The sequence below is a fragment of the Callithrix jacchus genome, chromosome 14 (genome assembly GCF_049354715.1).
Source record: "Callithrix jacchus isolate 240 chromosome 14, calJac240_pri, whole genome shotgun sequence".
NCBI lineage: Eukaryota > Metazoa > Chordata > Mammalia > Primates > Cebidae > Callithrix > Callithrix jacchus.
Window position 1 is genome coordinate 22,246,521 of NC_133515.1, and position 19,356 is coordinate 22,265,876.

Here is a 19,356-nt window from a genome sequence, read left to right on the forward strand (position 1 = left end):
GAATCTGAAGGTACTCCTGAACTGATTTGGCTTTGGAGACTCTCATAGTCTCTGAAAGGCCTAGGATGGAGATGGATACATGTTGGCCACTCTGGCCTGCATGTTCACACTATTCTGGGTGGGCCACCTACAGACCATTCCTGAACATGAACTGCTTCCTTGGGCTCTGGTGCACTCCTAGTTGCTTCTGGAATAGTAAGAAATGTCTCTCATGATAGCCAATAAACTGACATGATTAATAATGTATTTTTAATCTTGATTTTTCTGTTACACGATTACCTTTTAGGTACAGCCCAGGTCTACAGACATCTAAAATGTTGTATATGAAGGGACCCTTAAGACTATGCCCTCATTTTGCAGATTAAGCAAACTGAGCCCAGAGACAGGTATAACTTGCTAAGTCACACTTTCCTGGAAGCTAATTTTTTAAAGGTATAGGGCATAAGAACTGGGTATAGGAGCAGGCCTACTTAGAAAGCATTTGTATTAGTTTGGGTTAGGAAAATCAGCATATTCTAAAGGTCTACATCTAAGAAGATGACAGGGCAGGTTTTTAGTCACCCCAAAATTCTAAAATAATAACTATAATAATTCCAAAGCTGTTGTTCCATGGAACAGTGAGTGGCTCAGTGAATGTCAGTAGGTGTGTAGGGAAAAAATAGTTTGTGGTTGAGTCAATGATGGGATGAACAAAGTAAAATAGGCTTCTTTTTGCCTAAGATGCTTAGAAACTTTTCTACATTAACATCAACTGAGAATCTCCAAAAGCAGATGGCATATGCTGGGTTTTGCAAATTTATTTGGGCCTAACTTCTTTTTTAAGGTCACGCCTGTTAACATCTCCTTAAACAGTATACTAAAGAGTGCATATTAAGAAATCTCTGCCCATTTTCTTTAAACTGAGAGACCAGAAAACCACATATTTTCAAATTATAGTATACAGCTTAGCTATATACTTAGCTCTCATTCAAAGTTGCAGCTTTATTTTTATTATTATTATTTTTTGAGATGGAATCTCACTCTGTCACCCAGGCTGGAGTGTAGTGGAGCCGTATTTCGGCTCACTGCAACCTCCGCCTCCTGGGTTCGAGCGATTCTTCTGCCTCAGCCTCCCAAGTAGCTGGGACTACAGACGTGCACCACCATGCCTATTTTTGTATTTTTGTAGAGATGCGGTTTCTCCATCTTGGCCATGCTGGTCTTCAACTCTTGACCTCAATTGATCTGCCTGACTCGGCCTCCCAAACTGCAGGGATTACAGGCATGAGCCACTGCACCTGACCAAAGCTACAGCATTTAATGACAAACCCTAGCCTCTAAAATTCAATCAAATCTTACTGGAACAGCAGAATACAGGAATTGGACCACTGTAATTTAGGGAGTCACTACAAGATTAAAATGTTCATGTTCAGCGTTCAACTCAATTTAACATAAATTTACTGAACATCTACCACATGTAACATACATAAGTTTGCCTTTCCAACCATTCATATCCCCCTTTCTTCTCTTTAATGCTTTCAACTCTAAGAAGAAAGTTAATTTACGACTGCCTCCCTTTTTGTCCCCACTACTTACTGAGCTATTAACATTTATTGCCAATTATATCTGGGGAAGATGACACTTAGAAAAGCACAAAAGAAGACTAATAGAGGATATATTTTTGCTTTCAAACTTATCAACTTTATTTTGAGGTTCTTTCAAACACATCAATTTTATTTCAAAGTCACCTAAATCTGTACTTCTATACTAGTATCACAACTAATAAACAACTATTTTTTGGAGGTTATAGATGCCTCATTTTAACTGAGCTGGTAATTTTTCATTTGCTAGGAATGTATCATTAAAATCACAACGCTTTTTTTTGCCACCAAATAAATTAAAAGATGAAAAAGCTTCTCCTTCCTTATATCTAAATTCTGAGTACCTCTTGAAAGTCATCCGATACTGAATAAACATTAGGCCCTTTATTGGTTCTTCCCCCACGGTCTTTTCGTTTGATTTTCTTCGGCAAGCCACGTCCACGACCAACATTAAAACTTTTAGCCCGCTGTTCAATACCTAGAAAAGTTAAAACATACTTAAATTTAAAAGAAAAACAGCATACCTGTCAATTTATTATTTTATAAGGAATAGCATATTTTAATAGTCTATAACATACAGTGCATTCTTTTTTTTCTTCTAGATTCAATGAAAACAAATTAAATCTTAATACATCTCCTTGGTACTATTTCTTAAGGGACGTTAACAACACAGGAAGGCAAGGAACCAGGATCCCCCTGGCTAGAGAAACAAAATCAGGTTTTATTCTTTTTAATTTCCCTTATCATAAGATCATTAAAAAGCCTTTTTGTTTTTAAGAGAATCAAATATTATATTCCTACTTAAGGAAGACATTGTAGATATCAGTGGTTAATTAACAGTGAATCAAATTTCCACTGATAATTTTGAGTAGATATACACACATATATCTCCGGGAAAAATTATACTTTTTTTTGTTTTGAAAAACTTGGCATTTAAAAGTATGTAAAAAGATACCCATATTACAAAAATCATGTTTTTCTTTTTAGAGACAGGATCTCACTCTATCACCCAGGCTGGAGTACAGTGTGATGAGATCATAGCTCGCTGTAACCTCAAACTCCGGGCTGGGCTGAAGCAATCCTCCCTCCTCAGCTTCCTGAGTAGCTGGGACTTCAGATGTGGGCAACTTGGCCTGGCCAATACTTAGTTCTTTAAGAGGACAAACAAGTAGCAGCTTGAAAAGAAAAGCCCCAGGTAGGAAGGGATGAGCAAGACTTCTCTACAATTACCCTTATTCTCCAAGTGGGGTGATCCCTGATACCACAATGTCTAGACTATAGGAGCAAACTTGCTCAGTACAACAACATACATGTAGAAAAAGTCTTTTCCCTTTGTTTCAGTTAAAGCCTATGTTAATATTTTTCAAAGATATTTTGCTAGAAAATCAAGAAAAAAATAAAGTCATAGAAATAACCAAATTTACTCATAACTGATTTCTGTACGCAACGATAATAAAAGGGTAGTTATATAGAGTGTGGCTCCTCACTACTTCATTTCAGTCTCGTATTGCTCCACTTTTCCTGAAGCAGACATACTGACTAGCCAATAGTTAAGGCTGATTTGAGCCTTACATGACCCATACATAGTTTCTTCACTTATTGTCAACAGCTAGCAACTTGTCCTGGTCTCTCCAGGGACCATGTAATTCAATACTGCAGATAAACAGGTGATCAGTGTAAAAATGTCTTTAGATTATGTTTTTATCTCCAATTTTAAAGGATGTTAATAGTCCATGCACATGTGCTTAGCAAAAATGACTGCTATATTTTAAAGCCTAATAAAATAATAACTTCCCAGAATTCTCTTCTTACTGCTCTAAATTTAAAGCAATACATACAGTGGCCAAGACAACTGTATACTGATATCACATAGAAGCAAGGGGAAAAACATAAGCAAGTTGTATTAAATTTTTATGTATTTTTAAATTATTAGAATGTTTTTCCAACTAAAATATTCATATATCATAAACATTGAAATATTTGTAGATTTTGTTCTCAAGGTCTACAAAATAAAAGAAAATGAATTTAGGTTCTACAAGAATAAGCTAATTTTGAGAGGGGATAAGAAGTTTCCAAGTTTTTACTCCATAGCTTCCTGTTTTAATAAGGTTCGCATATTCTAAGACAGACTGTAATTTCAAACTTACCTTGCTGAACTCCTTTCATTCTCTGTTTTTTCCCTGATTCTTTAGAAAATGATGACCCTAAAGCAGTATTTGAGGCTTCTTTAGTTTGTCTGTATTGTTTCAGCTGATTGGCAAAATCTTCCTCTGTTTCCTGACAGTAGTTACCAAAGTTGTCATCACTGTAGTTACCGAAGTTGTCATCGCTGTAGGTAGTACTGTACTCATCATATTCTTTACTTTTAAATTTTTTGTTATGTTGACCCTTCTTTGATGTCATGTAGCTTCCTGATATATGTCCACGCTAAGTGAAAATGGACAGTTATTATCAGGATTTTTCAATTATATATAGCAATTAAAGTAGCATAGGACATCCTTTTCCCCTTCAGCAAGTTTGAAGAAAGGAGAAAAGATAGTTATTAGTTCTGACTTGATTAGTACTTACCTATGATACTACTTAATACTAAGTTCAAAAGCCTAAATGTTACCCTGAAATAATTAAATCTTGTAATCTTTATGCTTTTACCTTTGTTTTCTATTTTCTGTGTCTCAATATCTTACACACAGGAAAAAGTAAAAATATATACCATCATACATAAATTCTTCCTCCAGGAAATGAAAGGCCTTTTTAAAAATAAGGAAAAGATAGTAAAATAGCTTGGAGTGGGGGAGTGTGGAAAAACATGTGATTTCTCCTAACCCTGGAAAATTCTCAAATAACATTATATTTAATAAAAAACTGAATGTGTGGGAAATTTTGTAAAAATAAAATGTGTATATCAAGGGTCTAACAGAAAAAACAGAGCTTTCCCTAATAGTGAAAAACATCTAGTGAATAAATTGCTCATTAGAAACCATTTATTACAATAAACATTTTTAATTTTATTGCTTCCTTACTAAAGCAGGTGAAAACAAAGAATTTAGTACTAGAAGTTTATTTAATGTTAGTATTCAGGTTTGTCTCTATTCACTGAAGTATTTTCATTAGTTCTATCATATTCTCTGAAAATTTTTATAATAAAGGAAGAAAATGTGCACATAATTACAACTTAAGGATCTAGAAAAATCCAAACCATAATTCATCTTTAGCATGGTGCATTTTTTTTAAGAAGGAGTCTCACTCTGTTGCCCAGGCTGGAGTGCAATGGCACAATCTTGGCTTACCACAACCTCCGCTTCCCAGATTCAAATGATTCTCCTGCCTCAGCCTCCTGAATAGCTGGGACTAGAGGTGCGTGCCACCATGCCCGGCTAATTTTTGTATTTTTAGTAGAGATGGGTTTCACTATGTTGGCTAGGCTGGTCTGGAACTCCTAACCTCGTAATCTGACCACCTCAGTCTCCCAAAGTGCTGGAATTACAGCCATGAGCCACAGCACCCGGCCAGCTTAGTGCATTTTAAATGTGATATGAAAATGCTATTCTGGCCAGGCACAGTGGCTCACGCCTGTAATCCCAGCACTTTGGGAGACCAAGGCAGGTGGATCACTTGAGGTCAGGAGTTTGAGAAGAGCCTGGCCAACACAGTGAAACCCTGTCTCTATCAAAAAATACAAAAACTAGCTGAATGTGGTGGTGTTCACCTGAGTCCCAGCTACTCAGGAGGCTGAGGTGGGAAAACTGCTTGAACTCAGGAGGTGAAAGGAGGTTGCAGTGAGCCAAGATTGCACCACTGCACACTAGCCTGGATGACAGACTGAGACTCTGTCTCAAAATAAATAAATAAATAAATAAAATACTACTCTGGCAAAAAACCAGTATGAGACTATGTATTTAACTAAATGCAGTAAAGTATTAGATCTTTCTAATTATAAAATTGAGAAAAATGCATAACTAATCAAGAAAACCAATTTACTTATCAATTTTAAAATTTAAAAACACTGTATTATATACTTTTTTGTTTTAAGTACTACTTTTAAAAAGTTTATAAACTCCATTCTTAGTCTAGCACTTCAGAAGTTCAGAAGGGAATTTACAATTCTAGCCAAAACACAGTGTTTCTGACATTTTTAAAAACCCGCTATGAAAACTAAAGCAAAAAATAATTGCTTAGATTAGTTGAAGATTAACTAGTTAAATGATGCTTACATTTTCTTTTATTAAAACTGTGGTTATATTGATACTTGATACATTTCAATGCTTTGATTAAAGACTACTCTGTTAATAGATGAGTATAAATTTTTCTCTGGAGATTAGATGCTTCTCATAGAAGTTTTAAATGCTGGCTGGGAGCAGTGGCTCATGCCTGTAACGCTAGCACTTTGGGAGGCCAAGGTGGGCAGATTACCCGTGGTCGGGAGTTCCAGACCAGGCTGACCAACATGGAGAAATGCCATCTCTACTAAAACTACAAAAAAATTAGCCAGGTGTAGTGATGCATGTGTGTAATCCCAGCTACTCAGGAGGCTGAGGCAGGACAATCGCTTGAACCTCGGAGGCGGAGGTTATGGTGAGCCGAGATTGGGCCATTGCACTCCAGTATGGGCAACAAGAGCAAAATTCCAGCTCAAAGAAAAAAAAAAGGAAGTTTTAAATTCTTAATATTAATTCAGTTTTCTGATTTGCATGGGTTTATAAAAATAATCTCTGCGTTCCTACTTTTTAAAGTAGAATTATCCCTAAAGTTTCATTTACCTCCTCCCTAGTTTCCCAACTGTAAATATTCTTAATATCCTCCTAAGGATGCACATTCTAGCTCAGGGCTTCTTCTGTGGTTAAAGACTTCTAATGTGGACTGCTAGGGTCTTTCACATTTGAGTCAGAGTGCCACCCATGTGGTGTGAGTTTTCCAGGAAGCATGAAATGAATGAAGGGTTACAAAGCAGCCCCACTTTTCTAGAATACCTCCTTATGGTTCACATACTTATCACTGGGATGAACAAAATGCACTCACGGGCAAGAGTCTAGCAAGCATTTTTTCAAGCCCAATCAAGAGAAGATACATGAAAAAGAGAATAAATTCCACCAAAATAGATAGCTTTTCTTTGAAAATAGATAGCTTTTCTAATCACTTTACCGACTGATTATTAAGCTATACAAACTGCTAGAATGTGACAGATCTAGTTTCTGTAAAACAAAAATGGGCCTCCAGCAATCACTGGAAACAAATAAAGAAATAGGAGGCCCTGAAAAAAGATGAGGAAAAACATATTAAGCCCTCTAATTTAACTGCTAGATGTTAACAGTGTATTCTATTTTTGCCCTGTAACTGTAATAGTTATATAGCAGATACCTGTTATCTAAGAAAATGGGATTTTTAGATGTAGTTAGATTATAATCTAATTCTCAATTAGTCAACTCTAAAATATATATATGGAAGAAATGGCATTGAACTTTCTCTTTTTATAATAGCAGACTAGGTAATTCAGACTAATTGTCCTGCTTAAAAAAGTAGAAAAGATAGACAAAATATTTCCTTAAATCTGTTTGCAGACATCAGGCAGCTAACAAACTAGTGAAGGATTACTAGACCAATACCCATGGAGGAGACGAAAATCCTAAGAATTGGGCAGCATTTGGAGCTGCATTTGCTCCGAGAGTATAACCCCTTCAGGAAGAACCAGCTGAAAGATCAAACAGCACTTTTGACTGTCTCTGTTGTCTATGTAAACAAAAGGTGGAGTTCAGAGTCTGGAAAAGGTGGAAGCTTAGTAATCCCCATCCTCAATTATAAGGGGATCTCAAAATGTGAGTCAGAGACTGCAGCCCAGCCTTCAGGAATCTGGGTAGCCCAGAAGTCTCAAATCCTGAAATTGGAATAAAGTTTGTAAGGGTCACCAGAAATCTGGCAGAAGTAAAAATCTTTTTTTGAGTGGAGAAAAACATCATCCTAGGCCTAAAAATATTTCTACAAAATGCACTATATTTTGCAAATACAATACTCAGCACAGAATAGAAAAAAACTGAAAACAAAAATAAGCCTATGAAGAGATAGCATCACGTGAAAGAGAACCAACAAAAAATAACGGGCAATAGAAATACAGACTTCAGGCAATGCATGGTGGTTCAAGCCTATAATCGCAGCACTTTGGGAGGCTGAGGTAGGTGGATCACCTGAGGTCAGGAGTTCAAGACCAGCCTGGCCAACATGGTGAAACCCCGTCTCTACTAAAAACACAAAAATTAGGTGGGCATGGTGGCACATGCCTATAGTCCCAGCTACTCGGGAGGCTGAGGCAAGAGAATCGCTTGAACTCCAGAAGTGGAGGTTGCAGAGAGCCAAGATCACGCCACTGCACTCCAGCCTGGGTGATAGAGTGAGACTGTCTCACAAAAAAAAAAAAAAAAAAAAAAAACAGACTTCAGATACAGAAATTTATTTATATCTGAAGTCTGCTATTTTCAAGTAAAAGACAATATGAGAATTTCACCAGGTAAGTTGATCCTATAAAAATGACTTAGAAGATTTTAAAAGAATCAAATGTCTAGATATGAAAAATACTTAATAGATGGGTGAAGGCAAATTACACCCTAGCCTGGGTGACAGAGCAAGACCCTGACACTAAAAAGTAATAAATTTTTTAAAAAGGCAAATTAGATCTCTCTGAAAGGAAGAGAAGACTAGAGAAGAAAAGATTAAGTTAAGCATATCTAGTATAATGTTAACTGGGAAATCTGGATGAAAGATATATAAGAGTTCTTTGTAACATTCTTGCAACTTTTTTGTAAGACTGAAATTATGACAAAATAAAAAGTTATTAAAAATGAGTGTAAAATTAACACATTGGCCCAACAAATAAAAGCTGAGAGAATTTACTGATAGCAAATTGTGCTATGAGATATGCTAAACAAAGGCTAAATGATGCAGTCCTCTGGTTAAAAGAAAATGGTATCATACTGAAACTCAGATTCATATAAAAAAGTGAACACTGAAAATGAAATGTAGATAAATATAAAAAATCATCCTTTTTCTTAATGTCTTTAACTGATTTTTTAAAGCAAAAATAATAACAGGATGTCTATAGGGACATATGATAGTCAACATCATATTAATAATACATATTTATTAACAATAAATAACTGCATAATGTTTTAAAAATGCGAGATACCTAAAACAACTGTACTATTTTTTTGTTTTGGTTTGTTTTTTTCTTTCTTTCTTTCCCTACATAAGCTATTTCAGATGGACTATTGTTTATACATACAAATTGATTTTAACTCCCACAGTGGCCACATAGAAGCCTATGTACTTATTACAATAATGCTGCCACTATTTTAAATATTTGGAACTTCCTCTTTGGGGTTACTTTCAGTGACAACTTATGAATCCAGAACCTTGACATTTTCAAATGTCTTCTTACATGAAATAATAATGCCTATTCTGAGCATCTTTTCATTCATTGTAAGAGTCTTTTTGACTTTTGAATATTTCTAAAGAATAAATCTAACTGCAAATGATGAAATGCTGGTACCATATCAGTGTTGCTGAATTAAAAGTTCTGTCATTTGTGGTAAAAATATTTTTAATGAATCGTTATAAAAATGTTCTGAGAAATAGTAACAAGCACTGACTCTAAAATAACTAGCTATATTGACACAAAAACATTCTGATATTTAACTAGCTAAAATTATTAACTAGTGTAGAATTCTTTTCAAATTTTAAGAGAAGATATTTTAATAAAACCTCATTTATTTAATGGTCACTTAGCAATCTCAACTATAAAGGCGGCAACAGTGAGTCAGACAATAGAAGTAACTCTAACAAAAATAGTATTTTAGTTTCTAAACTCACAAGAGATTAGCAGCACCAAGTTAGGAGAAAGAATAGCGCTCTTGCAGATCAGAACAGTGACAAACTGGCAAAAATGAGAACTCAAACTCTGGGTCTTTTCAGATAAGTGCACACTGATCTGAATACTTCCTAGTGCCTCTCAGAGCATCATTACTTGCCTAGAACAAAATACTGTATATCTGGAGATAGGGCCTTTAAAGAGGCGAATAAATTAAGATGAGGCTGTTAAAGTAGTTTCTAATCCAGTTTGACTGGTGTCCTTACAATAAAAATAAATTTGGACACAGAGAGACACTAGGGGTGCCTGTGCGCAGAGGGATGACCATGTAAGGACAAAGCAGTGAGGAGGAGGCCATCGACAAATCAAGGAGAGAAGCCTAGCACAGATCCTTCACTTATGGTCCTCAAAAGAAACCAACGCTGCTGGCACCTTGATCTTGGGCTTCTAGACTTCAGATTGTGAGAAAATAAATTTCTATTGCTTAAGCCACCCAGTCTATGGAATTTTGTTATGTTAGCTCTAGCAAATGAATACAGTATGTATTCTTTATATGCAAAGATTTCAAATTTATGGCATATGTCTGAAAAATTACCAGAAAGAATAAAATCAAAAGTTTATTTTTTCTCTTAAAAGGGCAATACTCAAAACCACACACTTTGGGAGGCCGAGGCGGGTGGATCACGAGGTCAAGAGATCAAGACCATCCTGGCCAACATAGTGAAACCCCATTCTACTAAAATATAAAAAAAAAATTAGCTGGGTGTGGTGGCACACGTCTGTAGTCCCAGCTGCTTGGGAAGCTGAGGCAGGAAAATTGCTTGAACCCGGGAGGCGGAGGTTGCAGTGAGTGGAGATCGCGCCACTGCACTCCAGCCTGGCGCCTGGCGACAGAACGAGACTCTGTCTCAAAAGAAAAAAAGAAAAGAAAAAAAACTACAATGAAACGTCACTTTATACCTGTTTGCTGTTTCCAAAAGAACAAAAAAAACCGTGTTGGCAAGGAGGTAGACAAATTGAAACCCTCAGGCATTGCTAGTGTGAATGTAAAATAGTGCAGCCACTGTGGAAAACAGTTACATGGTTCCTCAGTTTCATGGTTCGTTGGACATAGAATCACCATATGATCTAGCAATTCTACTTCTAAATATATATCCCAACAAACTGAAAGAAGTCTTGAAAAGATATTTGTATACCCATGTTCATAAGCAGCATGATTCACAATAGCAAAAGGCAGAAGCTTTTTTTGATGGACATCCACATGTCTATCAATATATGAATGGATAAACCAAATGTGATATATACATATAATGGAATATTATTCAGCCTTTAAAAGGAATGAAATTCTGACTCATGCTACAACTTGGATGAACTTTAAAAATATTATGCTAAGTGAAATAAGCCAGATACAAAAGGACAGATACTATATGATTCCACTTACATGAAATACCTAGAATAGGCAAATCCACAGAAACAGAAAATAGAATAGTGATTTCCAGGGGCTGGGGGCAGGGGAAAATAAGGTGTTATTGCTTAATGGGTGCTGAGTTTGGAATGATCAAGAATTTTTAGAAATGGGTAAGTGGTGATGACTGAACAACACTGTGAATATACTTAATATCACTGAATTGTACAGTTAAAAGAGTTTAAATGGTACATTTTATGCTATCTATGTTTTATCACAAAACAACAAAATGCCAATTACCTGAGTAAATGGAATGTCATAATCCCTGTAGAAACCAGTTCTTTTTTTATGGAAACTTTCTGCATGTTCAACATCTGAATCAAGGCTGTAGTCCGAACTATCATCACTAGATGGGGAATTATGCTGAAGAGAGGGAAAAGACAGGCATGTTACATTTGCAAAAGGAAGTAATTAGATAAGCTTGTTTCAACCAGAGGTACTAACCAGATTATATTATTCCAGAAGACTCTGAAGTACTACTGAAAAATTCTTGTTCAAAACACCACCACCATTCTAATTTTGCTAAGGTTTTCTGAGAAGAAAGTACATCTTCCTCTCTGCTCAGAGACTATAACATTTTCCTTATCATCCCTTTGACCTAAAGAGAAATACTCTGCCCATATGCTCTAAAATGAACTACTTTTAAGCTAACCCTAAATAAAGTAAAATTGGCTCCTGGATCACCAAAAAGGGTCTTAAAATATGAGTAGAGTATGTATTAATTTGTTTTTACCTAAAATGGCTCTGGAGTTCTTATTCTATTGCATGAGTACTCAAAAACTAAAAGATACCAAAACATTACTAATTACAAAAATGAAATAAATCTGGTCCACAAAATTGAACAAAAGTGAAATGAAAAGCATAAGTAATTGATAATGACTAACAAATATCGAGTAAGCTTGTTCAAGTATTAATATTTCCAAAAAAAAATGACCAAATCTCCTCCATCTAGTCAAAATGATTACTTTCCCAACTTGAGCATTCTCTTTAAAGAGTTCTTAAATTTCTTGGCAATTTAGTACAAACTCAGTACAAATTTGCTGAAATGATTGAACTCTGATGCTCTTATAAGAGAAGGATTTGTTTTTCTCTACCCCATCCTTAAATGTTCTTTTAGGAAAGACAAATTGCTTTCCTCTATCGTGTTCCTAAATGGTCTGGAGTTTGGTTTTCATGGTTTTATTGCTTTTGTCTTTGTTGATTTGATAGGTGATATAAGAAATCTTTTTATAATTATGCTGTCAAATGCTTCAACTTTAATATCTAATCATTCTTGGCTAGGGTTTAAAATAAATAGGGTCTATTTAAAAGCCCAGTTTGCTCAGTCACCATCAGAAGTCAGCTCTAGCTCTAAGGGAAACCTTTCCCTGAAAAAATACTAATAGAATTATACTCTGAAAAGACTTGGTCCTTGTGTTTCTTGGTACGATAGATTACAAACTCCAGAAAGTCTCAGATTTTTTGACTCTCTGGAATTAATTTTCTTAGATAGTACTTTTCTAGAAAATTTTCCATTTCATTTTGGTTTTTAAATTTATTTTCATAAAATTATATACATGAATTTCCTATTATTTTAATTTCTTCTTTTTGATAGTTATTTCACCCTCAGCATATTCATTTTTTCCTTTCCTTTTTATTATTAATTGGTTTGGTCAATGATATATATGTTGTTAATCTTTTTTAAAAAACTACTGGTTTTCATTCTAATTCATTAACTTCTGCTCATAACTTTATTAAGTACTTCCTTTTTGTTTGCTTTGTTTTGTTATTATTCTATGCTGTTTGATCATAGCTTAAATTGTTTTCTTAATTTTTTGTCATTTTAAAATATTAGGTTAAATTTTTCATATGCTTTGTGGGTATTCTTTCTTTTCCAGAAGACTTCATCTCTTCATTATCCTCTTTTATTGTAAAATAACAACCATGGAATGTGACCACAGTCCTATCTTCCTGCTCACATGAAAAAGCAGATGGAATGGGCCAAGAAAGCTTTCCTGGCTTCATGACTCTAGGGTTATGATGTTAGCATGAAGCATTCAAAAATATGGCTATTTTCTGAGCTATGTCTCTTCTGCTTCTTTCCCCCATTCGTTATCTGACGATTTCTTTCCTTGGTCCTATATGCCTGTCTCTCAGTGTAGATTCTACGTCCAGCAGTTACCTCCTCAGTGTGGGACTGTGTCATAGAAAGGGATCTAGTTGATTCTTATTAGGGGTTCGTTCATCAGGTCCAGACCTTTTCAGCACCATTCAATTTCTATGGTCACCTTACATTCATGCATAAACTTGTGGGTCAAGAAGGCCAGGAGGAGACCTGTGTTAATTAAATGTAAATAGCTATAAGCTTGCTTGGCTCAGAAAACAGTTAAGTTTATACACTGAACTAAACTATATTATTGGTGCAGTTAATTAGAAATCAAGAGGCAACAGGAGGCCTAAGGTAAAGACCATCCGAGAGCACAGTAACACCGGGGAACACCTCGAGGTGGTTGCAGAGCAGGGAATACTGCTCTGGTCCCACAAATGTCTTCTCAACATGGAGACTATATAAGGGCCCCCTAAAGAAGGCTTATGCAAAAATCTCTGAGGAGAAAGGCGACATCTGCTCATAAGATCCAGGAGGGTCTTTGTAGATGGGAACTGGCAAGGAGGAGAAAAGCCTTGCAGGGTAGAGATCACCGAACACCTCAGGCTCTGCCTAGGTCCTCGGAATATGGAGTAATTTTAATTGCTCTATGTCCTCAATGCTTGCGAGATAAAAGCCCCTTGATGCACTGGGAATGCACGGGTGACTCCTAATCCGCTATACTTCTGATGCAGCTGCACTCTGATAACAATTAACAATCGGGGATAAACTCAGAGTACTAGTTTAGCATGTCTTAGAAGGATCTCAGGTGCTCTCCCCACCCTGGCTATTTTACTTACACCTTCACCCTCCCCTTCAACTCCCATAAGATCAATGAGATTGTGCACATAATAAAATGTTTGGAGCCCAGAGCTCAGGACCAGTGCGGTTCCCACACTTGCGTTGGTCCCCTGGACCCATGCTGTAAATTCTACTCTTGTGTCTCTGTCTTTATTTCCTTTTCTCAATCCCTCGTCACTGCTGGGACTAAGGGCATCCACCTAAAGGATTGGGCTGGTTCCCAACATAAACTGGTGGGAGTACAGCCCCCTCCCAGTTTCTGTTGCTGTTCTCAGATAGGCTCATGAGGTTTCTGTGCTAGACATGCACATTTGAGGTGAATATCTGTTGGCAACTTGGTTTCTGGAAGTCCCTTTATTTTCCTTCTGCTTCATTTGTACCGATGCTGTTACTACACCAGTCTTGTTGGTATTTATGGTTTGGCCCCAATCATTTGTATTTGTTAGGTTTATCAGAGATAACTTTTTCTTCCTTTTTTTTGTAGATGTTGTCAATAGGTTTGGGTTGTGTTATCCTAATTGATGTGTTTTTAATGGAGGAAATCCAGGGAGTTTCAAAACCTGTTCCTCCATTGCTGCCAACTTTTCCGTGATTGCTCAGTCAGCATAGGTTCCCTCTCTTCCCTATCACAAATCCTCATAATTCTCCATCCAGTACTCTATTGTTTTTTTTGACAGCATTTGTTTTTCATTTGTGTGTTGCCTCTCTCCTTCCCATTGCAATGTAATCTCTTTAAGACCCAACTGTTTCACTCACTACTATAACCCTCAGCATACAGCATAAAGGTTTCCATAGTAAGCACTCGATAATACATATAAATGAATAAGTAAATAAATAAACAGATGGACAAGGCCAATGCTGCTAATCTGTATCCATAGGGAATGAAACTCTCTTTCCTTAACCTTCCAATATCCATGTATAAAATCTTCCATCAATTAAAATACTGTTTATTTTAATCTGCATGAAGATTTAACCTGAAGCCCGACATGGTGGCTCACACCCATAAACCTAGCATTTGGGAGGCCATGTTCAGCAGATCACGTGAGCCCAGGAGTTTGAGACCAGCCTGGGCAACATGGCGAAACCCTGTCTCTACTAAAAATATAAAAATTAGCCAGGTGTGGTTGCATGGACCCATAGTTCCAGCTACTCAGGAGACTGAGTGGGGGATCACCTGAGCCTGGGAGGTCAAGGTTGCAGTGAGCCAAAATCGTGCCACTGCACTCAAGCCTGGGCAATAGACTCTGTCTCAAGAAAAAAAAAAAAGAAAAAGATTTAACTTAATTACTTTTTAAATCTTTAAGATAATTCATATAATCTTTGTTTAGAAAGTTTAATCACATAAATAAAAATATCTAATCCATATGTTTTATAATAAAATAAATATGACTTCTACTTTGTAATTTTTAGTATTTTATATTTCATAAAAATTTATCAAAAGAATAAAAAGATTCTAACCTTATGTTTCTCACGTTTTCTCCTTTTGGATTTTTTCTTTTCCCTTTCCTTCTTGTGCTTTTTTCTTGATTTTCTGTAGGCTTTCTCACTTTTCTGCTTTTCATTCTCTTTTGCTTCTTTTTCTTGTATTTCTTCAAATCCTGCATCATCTATTTCACCATCTTCTAATTCGCCATCTTCTCTATAGAAGAAAATGAAAACTTTAATTTTCAAATATTAATTGTAAAACAAATCTGATAGAACGATTTTCTTTTTTCTTTTTTTTGAGACAGAGTTTCGCTCTTGTTACCCAGGCTGGAGTGCAATGGCGCGATCTCAGCTCACTACAACCTCCGCCTCCTGGGTTCAAGCAATTCTCCCCCCTCAGCCTCCTGAGTAGCAGGGATTACAGGCATGCGCCACCATGCCCAGCTAATTTTTTGTATTTTTAGTAGAGACGGGGTTTGACCATGTTGACCAGGATGGTCTCGATCTCTTGACCTCGTGATCCACCCGCCTCGGCCTCCCAAAGTGCTGGGATTACAGGCTTGAGCCACCGCGCCCGGCCTAGAAAGATTTTCAAAAGAAAAAAGGCATATGCCAAGAATGTATGTTATATTTATTTAGACGGGGATTGAAAAAATTTCTGTAAAGACACAGATAGTAAATATTTTACGTTTTCAGGCCACATATGGTTTCTGTTTTGAATTCTCTTCATTTAACATTCCTTTAAAAATGTAAAAACCATTCTCAGAAGCCAAAGTTTGCAAACCTCTAATTTAGATTAAAATCACTGATTTTCACAAGATGAATGCATGAATAAATACAGTGCTATCCCAAAGTACTGCACTAGTTACCATCCACTAAACTTCCTTCAAAAAAAGGAATTAAACTAAAATGCTGTAACAAATACTCTACTTACAGGAAGGTATTTTTAACTTAGTGGACCATAGATAGCTAAATAGTTTTAAAATAAAAGCAATCTAAGAACCAAAAATGGGCTGCGGTTGGGGAAAGAGGATCTAGGATCCAGTTGGTGCAGCTTATGGCTTATCCCTATGCATACAGTTCTTATTCTTATATTTTTATTTCTAAAAAATAATTCTTTAAATAGATAAGATAGGCATGTGGCTTAAAAGGAAACCTCAAAAGACACAAACGATCTGTCTCATTTTAAGTTAAACAATACTGTATTAGTATCAAATAATTAAACATTTCTTCATTTGAATATTAACTTTTTTTCTTTATTGTATGTTCCCTTTCCTGTGCTTATGTATATTCAGAAATTTTAGTTGGTGTGCATAACACAATCTGTATTTTGTACTTAAGTATTATACATTTCATGGCTGTATTTTTATTTGGTCAAATTATTTTATATCATAAATAATTCATGTAGAGCTGGGCATTTGATTGCCTGCTGATAGCAATACACATTTTTTAGCGTGAAGTTATTCTTTGGTTGAATTTTATTCTTGATATGGGGCTTATTTAGGAGTGAGATTTCTGGTCTACAGAAATGACCATGCTCATGAATTTTGACATGTATTACCATGATGCTTTACACAAGGGCTCCACCAATTTAGGGAATGGGTGGATTAGTTTTATTGCAACTTCACTAATATTGGTGGTGGAATTTCAGTTGCTTTTTTTTGCTAGCTTAATAGGTCTAAAATTTTACTTTCTTTGATGACTAGTGCAGTTGAATTTTTCCCTGCCTGTTATATTGCTTGTGTACTTTGCCTGTTTGTGTCACTGTCCTTCTTTTGGATTGAGGTCATACTATTTTTTTAAACTTATCTGTATAAAACATTTTATTCAAAACTAATTATTGTTGGTCATATTTAATACAAATGTTTTTCATAATCTGAAAAAAGTATTTTTTAATAAAATAAAAGCAATCTTTTTTTTTTTTTTTGAGACAGGGTCTCACTCTGTTGTCCAGACTGGAGTGCAGTGGCATGATCTTGTTTCACTGCAACCTCCACCTCCCTGGTTCAAGTGATTCTCGTGCCTCAGCCTCCCCAGTAGCTGGGATTACAGGTGCACGCCACCACACCCGGCTAATTTTTGTAGAGATGAGGGTTTCACCATGTTGGCCAGGCTGGTCTCAAACTCCTGACCTCAGGTGATCTGCCTGCCTTGGCCTCCTAAACTGCTGGGATTATAGGCATGAGCCACCATGCCCAGACAGTCTATATTTAATTTTTACCAACAAAGAAAACAGTAAGCAAACACATTTTCACACATAGATAGTAACAAAATGCAAGCCACAAAACAATTCCTCAACTTGAATCTGTAAAAAAAATTCATAGTAAAACTATAAATCTAATTCCTTTCCAAATACTAGTATCTTTGCTATTATCAAGGCTGAATTCTAGAAACAAACTGACTTTTATATTATGACATTTTTATAGATAGAAACCAAAATATTCATTAGTAGTATTTTAAAATGTAAATAAACCAACTGATACACATGGAAAGATGAATACAAAAACAACTTTACATTTAATCATACTTCCAAATCGTTATAGTTTGAAAAAAATGAAACTACTGCAAATAGTACATGCAAAAAGGCGAATGTCTATGTATAAATGGCAGCAAATGAAAAACACCTAAACTATGATGTGTGCATTTGAAAGGTAATTTAGAATTACCAGGTATGTGTAATTTCTAAAATACAAAACTAATCATGTCACTCTCCTGCCATAAATCTTCAATGATATGATATATCTCAAATGTGCTTCAAAAGAATCCTCTAGGGATAATGGGCGTGGTCTTAATAAGATTGGCCATGAGTTGGTAACTGCTGACACTGTGGGATGTGAATACAAGGATTCATTCTATTATTTATACATTTGAAGTATTCTATAATAAAAAGATAATCTTCAATGGTTCCCTTTGCTTACCCAGCTACTTTCAATTTCTCAAGTCTACAAGTCTTAAAAAGTGCCTAAAATCTCTCAATGCCTAGCTCACCTCACCAGCCTCACCATACCCCCTTCACCTGGCTAATTCCAATTCATTATTTAAGATGCAGTTTAGATGTCATTTCCTACAAGATGTCTCCCGTTACTACCAGGTGTAGGTGAGATGCTTCATTCCAAGTACTCCTCTAATAGCTCTCATTTCTCTTATCATTGCACTCTGTACATTATTTCAAATGACTTGTTTACTCATTGGTGAATATAGGGTGTATGACTGTCTTTTACAGAGATATCTCTAGCACCTAGCATGGAACCTTGCTATTTACTGACTGACTGCTTAATAGCCATAACTCTTGAACAGGCATATGATACCATTCTAAAGTGGCTGTAAAGTCACTAGAATTTTCCCCAGCTTCTATTATAATTCAAAGAGGTATATATTCACTCAGACTTGAAAACTGTTTGTGAGGCAGTCCTGGCATTCTAGCTATTTTAATTAAAATGTTTTGACTTTTATAAACTATAAAACTTTACAGTCCACGAAAATGAGTGCACATATTCACCAAAAGACAAGAATGTTTTTAGCAGCTCTAGTCATAATAGTAAAAAATTATAAACAACAAATCTCTATCAACAGGCATATGGATATATAATGCTCTATTTGTATCTCAGAATACTACAAAGAAAAAACAACTGCTACAAAAAACAATATAGAGGAATCTTATAGACATATGAGTGAAAGAAACCAGAAGTAAGATACCATTGTGTGACTTAATTTACATGCACTTCAAAAACAAACAGACAAACCAATATATGACAGAAGTCAGAATAGTGACTACCTCTTGCAGGAGAGCAAGTGACAAAAATTGGGGTACTAAGGAAACTTCTGAGGTATTTAAATATTGATTTGTGTGGTGATTACTATATACACATTACATATATTTGTAAAAACTCATCAAGTTATACATTTAAGTATTGTGTACTTTGCTGTCTATATTTATACCACAGTAAAATTTAAAACACAAATGACAAAAAAAAAAGTCTATAAGTGTCTATCCTTTCTTTTACTACCTCTCTCCTTCAACTTGAGCTCCTTAAAGCATAAAAAAAAAATACATCTGGAAATAACTGCTTCATATTTAGCATTTTAACTAGAGCTATTTAAAAACAAA

At 35.7% G+C, this 19,356-nt stretch overlaps 1 protein-coding gene across 1 annotated transcript in view; it reads right to left on the reverse strand.

Annotated features, from left to right (window-relative positions):
• The window catches only part of ZC3H6 (zinc finger CCCH-type containing 6), a 59,905-nt gene that overhangs the window by 20,224 nt on the left and 20,325 nt on the right, over positions 1-19,356 (reverse strand). Inside the window, exons 2-5 of the mRNA XM_054244730.2 lie at positions 15,282-15,462; positions 11,138-11,260; positions 3,728-4,007; positions 1,925-2,058 (exon numbers count right to left, since the gene is read on the reverse strand). Coding sequence (XP_054100705.2) covers positions 1,925-2,058; positions 3,728-4,007; positions 11,138-11,260; positions 15,282-15,462 — 718 coding nt within the window. The remainder of the gene's footprint in view (positions 1-1,924; positions 2,059-3,727; positions 4,008-11,137; positions 11,261-15,281; positions 15,463-19,356) is intronic.